General features: G+C 39.6%; 1 protein-coding gene and 1 long non-coding RNA gene across 4 annotated transcripts in view; one reads left to right on the top strand and one right to left on the bottom strand.

Moving 5' to 3' along the window:
* Positions 1-2851: 2851 nt before the first annotated feature.
* LOC115582125 (uncharacterized) lies at positions 2852-4806 on the bottom strand. The gene is made up of 2 exons (XR_003984138.1): positions 4749-4806; positions 2852-4624 (listed from the first exon to the last, which is right to left on the bottom strand). It is a non-coding gene; the product is annotated as an uncharacterized LOC115582125 (long non-coding RNA).
* A 2369-nt stretch (positions 4807-7175) lies between these two features.
* Positions 7176-9494, top strand: part of ehmt1a (euchromatic histone-lysine N-methyltransferase 1a) — a 29882-nt gene continuing 27563 nt past the window's right edge. For 2 of the 3 annotated variants that reach the window (XM_030417893.1, XM_030417894.1), the window contains exons 1-3: positions 7176-7333; positions 7618-7989; positions 9132-9258. In XM_030417893.1, the coding sequence (XP_030273753.1) occupies positions 7675-7989; positions 9132-9258 (442 nt within the window). In that variant the 5' untranslated portion in view covers positions 7176-7333; positions 7618-7674. The remainder of the gene's footprint in view (positions 7334-7617; positions 7990-9131; positions 9259-9494) is intronic. The other variant, XM_030417892.1, reaches the window with a different exon arrangement.

Raw genomic sequence — 9494 nt, 5'->3', positions numbered from 1 at the left:
TCCAAGAACTATTACAGTGCAGGAATGTCTGGGCTGCTCATTTAGCAGGGACTGTCACTTCTAAATTGACAGCCCCATAGGTGCATGAACAGTAACAGAAATCAATTCCACCCAGCCAAGACAGAGTGTGGCACATTGTGGAATCGGCCACGCCACTGAACAGGGATGAAGAGGGCATATCACTGCTGAGCAGGTTATCAAAGGCCTTTCCTCTTCACACTCTTCACACTAATTACTGAAGGCATGAAATGCATATTACATGATTTTCTTCAGAAAGAAAACAAGTGATTTACACCTATCAGTCAAAACTAAGTCACTACTTTTATTGGCATAAATCAGGGAACTTTCCAACTGTCAGCTAATGTTTACCTTGCTGTTCTTTAACGTGTGTTCAGTCACCCTCAAACAGGCGTTCGTGTTTCTGGTTGTCCTTCTTCAGTCTTCTTTTAGGCTTCACTCTATCACATTGGTCAGTACAGAATTACATCCAGGTCAAGTTTTCTGACATCTGCCTGAATACTTTGCAGGTTAGATAAAATCACCAGAGTCCACCTTGCTACCAGGTAGCACACAACAGTTGATTTATACTTTATTATACAACAAGTAGTTCCGACCAAGCAATCTGATTGGTCAACAAGACATTTTGACCGTGCTCAAATCAGCATGACAGCACGCCTGACTCATTACTCAAAATATTACTCCGCCAAGTCCGTGGCAATAGTGTATCCATCTCCATGGCAACATAGTAACTGTCAGAGCTGGAGCAAAAAAAAATTAAAAGTACAGCTGGAAATTCAAACTTTCTGCCTTAAAATAATTATACAGAGGAAAAGTCGGGAGAAGCAGCCGCTAGACGTTTCTCTGTCGACCCTAAGAGAGTGAGAGATTGGCGATAAAATAAAACGGAGCTGTCCGAGTAGGACAGCAACAGGGCCAGGCTGCCTGCTGGAGGGAGGAAGAAGACTAGCGAGGAGCCTGAGATAAACATGCGGGAATTAGTTATCAGCAAACGGCCACGCCACGAGAGAGTGTCCCGCAAAATGATCAGGGCGATGGAGAAACAAATGTCCACCACCGTGAGTGACAGCAGAGATGAGGAGTTATCTGTGGGTGCTGGTTGGCTGAATCGTTTCTTCCACCGCAACAACTTCACTTGCAGAAGACAACTATTGCCCAGCAGGATGCCGGAGAATTCACCGAGAAGCTGGCGAAGTTTGTGACATTTTCATCCCTGATTTTTGAGAGGAAGGAATTAAGCCTGGTCCCAAATAAACGCCTGGTCTGTTCAGTGATTGAAACAAATAAACGCCTGGCTATTATTTATTTTCCCTTCAGTGTGAGAGACACTATTGTGACCGCGGTGAAAAAAAAAAATCAACATCTTTGTTATAACTTGGGTGATAAAAATAAGCATTTTCTGTTTATCTGTGCAGTATTGATTTAGTTCGGGAAATTCCGAGACCGCGATAAAACATGAACGTCAGCTCAGAGTTCATCATCTGGGACTAGAACATCCTTTCTGTTGCTAGGTCGTTACTAAGGGTTGGATTATTTGCTGGAGTGGTAAACTACGTTCCATTCCAAATTTGAGAGCAAATTGTCCATCAACATGGATATATTTTTATTATACATTTTATTTGTGTTGTAGTTGTATAATCGCAATATTACCCTCGAGGGTGTGCTTTAACGTCATTTGTGCACCGCATCACTGTCGTGCTCAAATGACGTTAAAGCACACCCTCGAGGGTAAGTAAGAGATAATTATCCCGCTTATACCATGGTCACTTGCCAAAGAAAAGAAATTCGGACCATTAATTTACATTTTCATGCGTTTTACAATCAAAATATAAAGTTTTTCCGAGCCATAACTACGTTTCCCTGGTAACGCCTGAGGGTTTGACTAATACCTGGAACAGTCATTACTCTCCCGTAAGATTCTTATGCAACGGAGACGTTGTTCACTCCTCCAGTAAATAGGACGGACCATAGATACGACTTGGCAACGGGAGATATTCTAGTCCGCTCAGCCATGAGCCAGAAAGCTAACGCTATGCTAGCAAGATTCAAAGTCAATAACATTGCGTATACGTTGACAAACAGTAAATATAATTTTACAGTATGCTAGCTAACACGATTAGCTAACTAACCAGTCATGTCATTGTCCCCAAATCAATAGCAAGATTTTCACCAACAAATGACCGGCCGTGTGTAACGTTACTGTGGCCGCAGCCTGAAGCAGAGAGCTGAACAGAGAACGGGATGTGAGATTATTCGCGTATCAGTAAATTTAGAGGGGAAGTGAACTTTCTGCAGCTTGTGTGTTACAGTCGCCACCCTGTGTGTTCAGAGGATAAGACACTGAAGGACTGACGGACTGAACTCAGTGCTGGAAATAACATATTCAGATCTGATACGCCAGCTAGCGCATTGATTTACAGCGGTGAACAGTCAATTTGACTGGAACTTCTTAGTAGGTGTCCATATATCAGGGGTTAATGGACACTCTGCAGCCAATCAGAATCGAGTATTCCCCCAGACCATGGTGCTTAATTTACAGCAGGCGACTGCAGGCAAGGGACCAATCAAGTTTCCATACAAGATTAGCACAAGAAAGGGCATTTTTTTTAACCTTGTTTACCTGTTTGTTATTGTGTTTTCATGTGTTTTGTTGCTGTTATTCTGTCATTGAATCTCTTTGAATATCACATGCAAAGTTAAAGTGTTGAGTTATACTGATATATACCTTGTTTGGATAACCCTGTTTTCAAAGCCTGCAGGATGGAGGATCAAATATCTAAAGATGTATTTAAAGTTAACATCTCTTCTCACATCAACACCTGGGCAGCTCAAATATTGTAAAAAAGCAACATTTGCAGTTTTAATTTAAAGAATCAATGATGCAAATGAACATTTAATGCAATACAAAAAGCATGATAAGCATGCAAAGCAAAAGAAATAGAAAACAATTCAAACAATGGCTGGCTGATGAAGTTTCCTCTCCTGGTATGGAGAAAGGAGGTGAAACATGTCACAGTGGCTCAAGACCTGCTTAAGAGATACAAAAAGGTAAAGGATGGTGAGTGATTCATCTTCGATCAGTGTGTCTGTGTAACTGTTCCCTTAATACAGTGGAGGGAGAGGCCAGCAAAGCGGCTTCATTGCCCTCTTGTGGTGAAAAGATCTGACATCAGTCTGCCTTACTACAAGCCTCCCATGAATCTCAACAAGAATACTCTATGTGAGGATATGAGGCACTTGACAAGGTAGGAAAGAGAAGGAGTGTGTGCAGCTTGAGATGCGTTTAACCTGACAAGTTGCAACTTAATGAAAATGCCCAAATAACCTATATAGAACATTTAAATAGCCTATAGATCTTTGTAAATAAAGGAATGTCCTTGGACACAGTGATAAGCAAGCAGACACAGGATCAAAGTCTGATATACTGCGAGATAGGAATAAATAGTCTTAATTGTAAGCTCAGTCACATGAAACACAGTAGACCTATACCCTCTATAATGTAGTCTAGCCTTGCTCTTGTAACGCATTACCCCAACACTGCATGTCACACTGCACTGCTCCACTTGCACTGAATTCACAAGAGAAAAAACACTTTGAAGGTTAAAGGTCAGGTCTATTTTTCTTTTTTTTTTTAGACCTATGGATACTGAAGAGGAGTCCAATCAGCCATAAGGAGACCGTTTTTAATACTTTTTACTGAGAACTGAAAGAAAATCAGTTCAAAGAAAAGGAGAAATGACAATATTTGCTTAAAGACAACTGTCAAATCACGTGTCCTCACTTGTCATCGGCCTTCATAGGGCAAGTGAAGGACCGTGGGTTCCATTGGGCACTTTTCTCTCCAGCTTCCCCACCAGGAGTCTGATTTTAGATTGCACCAGGCCAACCCTAACGAAGCAAACAAAACAGATTTCAGTAAGAGGAAGTTGCTGCAGCTGGTGGAAATCAAATATTCAAACTGTTTTCTCCCTCAAGAGAACTACAGACGTTAATTTCACTGTACAAATTGTGAAGCCCATTGAGGCAATGTGATTGTGATTTTGGGCTACATGAATAAAATTGATTTGATTTGATTTGATTTAATCAGAAGTGCCCTCACCCAAAGATATGATATCGTCTACGAAAATGTCCAAATTTGTTCTGTTTCTACTTAAACTCTCGTCATTGTCTTTGCTATGTGTACTCAAGGTGCTTAAGGTGCTGCTTCTGTGGAGCTGAAGATGCTTGTAGCAGAATGTAATGCCTCAACCAATATGAGACAGAACATAGTGACAGCACTGTATCTTTGTATACTGGCTGGAATCTCACTAGATTCATCGTATTTCCTGTTTTACTGATAGACAAGGTTGTGCTGCAGCAGGCCAAGCTACTGCACAGTGAGGAACATCAGCAAACATAAATGGACACTAGTTTTTCAGTTTCTTGAAGAGATGCTTCTTCACCTCAGCTCAGTAGAACTAAAGTGAAGAAACATCTCTCACTATTGAGACTCCTGATTCAGCATTTATTAAGATTCTTCAACAAACTGTCCTTGAGAAAATCCAGATATTCAGGATCTGTCAGATTGTCCTGTGTCCTGTGTCGTCAAATTCAAGATCAAGTAAATCTGGAAAATAACAGGAGCACAAAACACACGATGAAACTACACTCAAACAAAACTTTAACGGCAGAGTTAGTACTTTTTTCTCCACTTTATAAACAACAATCCAGGAGAAAAACAGAAGTCTTACCATGATCTAACAGGTTTCTGTGAGCTGCTCCTTATGGAGTGACTCCAGTTGTTTGACAACAACTGCAAAACAAACAAACAAAAAAAAACTCTCATTGTCTCATCCACGTGTTGCCAACCACTTTGTTAACTTCCCCTCCAAGCTTTATTCATGACTATATGAAAATAATGAAATGGAAAAAGATGCATCATGCCGGTGAGGCGGCTCCAGGTTGTCCTCATTCACACCACATGCCTTTAGACTCTGGGTCTTCTCTCTGGTCTGGATCCGTTCAGCCTCCTCAGGCAGGGCCTCACTGATGACTGGTGATGATGATGAGAGATCCCAAACCACTTTGCTACGTCTGGCAGTGGTGGTGCCTGGCTCTAAACTGGATTTGAAAGGGACAATGGTTTGTTAGTGAATTAGATATTAAACAGTCATTACACAAGTGGTATAGTAAATATGTGCACAGCCATTAAAGGTGCTATTTGTGTAATGACTGTTTCATATAACTCGTCAAATGATGGGGTTTTGGGATGGGAGTCAACCTGATAACATCATTACCAGTCAAAATATTAGCAAAAAATGCAAGTTCAGCTGTAACTGTTAATTGCAGATGTCCTGTACTGATCATTTATTCGATTTAACTTTACTAAATCTTTTTAAATAAGGAAGAAAAACATACATGCCATGACATGGTAGGAACAATTAAGAACTTTGAAACAATTGTTGAATTGTAAGATGACACATAAATTCTATACACATGAGGGGGAAACATGACACGTGACCTGCAATGCATTGATGTTATTCAGTGAAATTGTTTTGTCTAAATACCCTCTACATTGTTTTGGTTCTGTTTATTTATTTATAAATTATATTATTAAACAGTTAATAATAAAAAAAATAGTTTGGTAACAATGGACTTTGACAAGAAGGGTGGATTACTGTGGGCAGACTACATCTACCCATACTCACATTTTGATATGTGGTAAACAAACACAATTACTTAATTATGACTTACTATTAATTATTATTAATTCAATAATAATTTAGCTTATATATTCATATTTCCATATTTTCCATCTTAAATATAACCAATGTTGTGTATGAAAAATGTAAGAATGAATGTATAAACAAATAAACATTGAAATAAAGTGTTTTTTTGTTTTGTTTTTTTAAAGATATTATTTAATATTTCTCAGATATATACATTTTTGTATTACATTATTTTAAGCAGGCAGCTCTGGGAAACTTAGTGGCAAATAAGGTCCATGGCGTGTATCTGTGTCATACAGTGCCAGATATTTTAAAGTTTAAGATAACCTAAGGTAACCCTCTCATTTCTACTGATCCCTAATCCACCTCTACATTTCTAAATTAGTATCTCAAGATATGATCTTATTAGTAAACACAAATAAATGTGAAGAAAATGTGTGTAATGACATATGCTATGTAAAACGATGTCAAATGTTAATTTTTAAGGCTAGGTTTGTTGATTGACTGAAGATGTTACAGAATTAATTGGCTATATACAAAGATTCATATATTTATATTTATGTAGTCATTAACAAATTCTCCACCATGGTTTTACAAGTCTGTCAGATGAATGTAGGTCAGTCAACAGAAACAAACTTCAAGCTAAATTAATACAGATCTTACTGTAATATCATTTCTCGTAAAAAGACAGTTTAAGCAATTGCTTGGAAATAAACTTCTCATTTCGAAAGCACCAGGTTTCTCTCGCTCACTCAGTTACAGTGAACACAATCCAAAGAAGTCTTTTTCTGTCACTATCATTTACTTTGAAGCAGCCTTCTGTCAGCTGCTCGCCCCTCAGCTCAGGATCTCCTTGTTTTTTTTTTCAGAAGTAAAAAAAAATGATGAGATAGAAAATGACTCCTGTCCAGCTACCTCTACAAAACTGGCCGTGTAATGCTAATATACAGTGTCAGCTAGTCATGAAGGAAACATTGGAAGGCTGTCACTGGAAAACACATAAAATCCCGAAATAAAATGAAATATTTTTATGCTTGTGTTTTATTTTTTAATTTCATTTTTGTCACTGCCAGAATAACTTTTTCCAGCTACAAATGTTTCAACCAGAATGTCTCCTCGTTATTTCAGGTTCTGTTGACGTTAAACCGATGAATTATGAAAATACATTATTTGCCAAATCAGGAGGATCAAGAGGATTCACTGCTAACCATTTCCGTGTTCGCTTTAATCCCATCATTTAACCCGCGAAAACGTTGCAGTCGTAATGTTTGAGGTTGCAGCAGTCCTCTCAGCTGACAGGGCAGCGCCCGGTATGAGACGATGGCAGCAGTGAGCGGTGTGTCGCTGTGGCAGCAGCAGGACCTGCTCACTCCTTCACTCCTTCACTCCTTCACCTTCACTCTCACCTGACTCTCACTCTGTGTCCGGGACAAACAAAGCAGCAGCAGAGCGTCACGTGCTGAGTCTCGTACAGCGGAAGTGGAAACTCTTATTTTCCGGCCTCAGCCCTCCCCATGTCCGCCGGAGACACTCAACTATCGCCTGGAGTTGGAAGGATGAAACTGTACTGCTTCAATGTTTTCACCAAGGCCTCGTTTTAACTTTGGGTTCGTGTGCTCATTCCGTCCTGTTTGTCTGACATGACTCCGTGTTCACACTGCCGCTCCGCCGGGCTCAGCTGACTTCTGCCTTCCGTCCTAGTTTTAGCCTCATTGTCATGCAAAGATGCGTTAACTTTCCTTCTGGTGCACTTTTCAATCCTTCACATGTGGAATATTGCGAGGATGCACTAACTGTTGAGTAAAAGACAGAGTTGGTCGTGTAGTTATTCACTTTGAGACTAAGACCTGATGTGTTGATGAGTGGAGTAAAACTTGTGTAAACTTCTCAGGTGCTGCTGAGGTCTTTTCAAACTGACTGATTTGAGCCGTCAGCCCCTCAGGATAGAATGGATCCCAGTGGAGTCCCCAGTCCCTCCTCTGGGACGCCCGTGGGTGCCAAGGGACAAGCTGCACAGAGTGGTCAAAGGCCCAAAGTAAAGATAACTCCCTTCCACAGCTCCCCTATAGCCAGCAGTGACGGAGCTCTCCGCAGCAAACGGCCAGGAGCAGCTTCTGGCAGGCTGTTAGAGCAGGGCTCACCTGGTGGGCTGTCTGCTCCACCTGTTAGAGAGAGGCAGACGGCTGCAGCCTGGAGCTCAGCACAGCATTCTCCCAAACCAGGCTCGGTACCCAGCAGCACGACAGCAGCAGCTACAGCACAGGCAAGTCCTCTGATCAAGACACATGGATGTACTGGTTACTAAAGTTATTCAGATCATTTCTAATATCCAACTTCAGTTTCTGTGTCATTATAAATCTGCATATTATTTCTTCAATGAATCCAGTAGGTGTTTGTTCTGTAAAATGTCAGAAAAGGGTGAACAATGTCAATTAGTGTTTCCCAAAGGCCACTTATTATTATTATTATTATTATTATTATTATTTCTTTATTCAAACAGGGACAGTGCACAATAAAACATTAACCCTGTATGTAACAAGGAGAGGTGCATTGCACCGGGTTTTAGCAAGTTGCTATTTTCCACCCGTAGTCCCTGGATGACACCCTCAGATATCTTGTTTTGTCCAAAACCCAAAGTTTATTAGTTTACTGTCATAGAGGAAGACAGAAACCTGAACATATTTGCATTAAAGAACCTGGAATCACACATTTTTTTTTCTTGTTTTTCATGATTTTTGTGTTTCATTGCAGCTCTAACAGCGTGCGTCCAGTATACTGCACATAAAACAGTAGGGCTGGGACTAATGATCAGTACAGTAATATATGCTACGTTACAGTTTACAATTGCACTAAGTTGTCAATACACTTGCGCCAAATATTGATGCTTTTATCAAAACATGTACTCTAAACAGATTTCCCTTGACTGCCTTTATATATGTATGTTTGTGTGTGTGTATAAATAAATAAATGAATATATTTATATATATATATATATGTATATGTATATATGTATGTATGTGTATATGTATATATGTATATATAAATAATATAAATGATCACTTTTAAATTCATATGTGCAGAATATGCATATTACACACATATAATTTACGTCTATATACACGCACATACATATTCTGCACATATGAATTTAAATGTAAGTCATCATTTAGAAATACAAAGGAGGTTTTATACAAACTAATATTACTGCCTTTTAGCCATTTAGTAGTATCAATATAGGCTGGATTTTATAGGGCACGTTGTCACTACATTGTATTATTACGTTTCAGTCAAGTAACTTGGTGTTTACTTGATCCGTTCTTTTAACTCCTACTGTAGCCTACTCTGAGAGAGATCAGAAATTCTGTAAAATGTGCATCCCTAACTGTGTTCTTTTTGTCTCCAAAGCCTCCTGGGAGAAAGGAACCAAGGTCGGGCCAGACAGAATCACTGAAGTCTGGACCAGCAGCTGATGTGGTGCGTCGTTCCAGTCAGAAAGGCAAAGAGATGAGAGTTGTCTCCAAACCTCAGTCAGGTCCGTTGAGCTTTTCTTTTGCCAATTCTATTATTTTTTATTAACTTTGAAAGATACCTGAGGAGAAACAGGTTGTAGGTTAACGTTTCGCCCAGTTCTGTGTGTTAGTCGCAATCACCGTCCTCATATTTATTAATCTAAGGACGGTAATTAAAAAAATATATTATTAAAAATAGTTTTTTCATTGACTGATTTTCTGTATCAAAAGCACATACAGCTTTTTGATGTTCTAACGC

Source organism: Sparus aurata, chromosome 5 (assembly GCF_900880675.1).
Source record: "Sparus aurata chromosome 5, fSpaAur1.1, whole genome shotgun sequence".
Lineage (NCBI taxonomy): Eukaryota > Metazoa > Chordata > Actinopteri > Spariformes > Sparidae > Sparus > Sparus aurata.
This window is presented reverse-complemented; position numbering and strand designations above follow the sequence as displayed.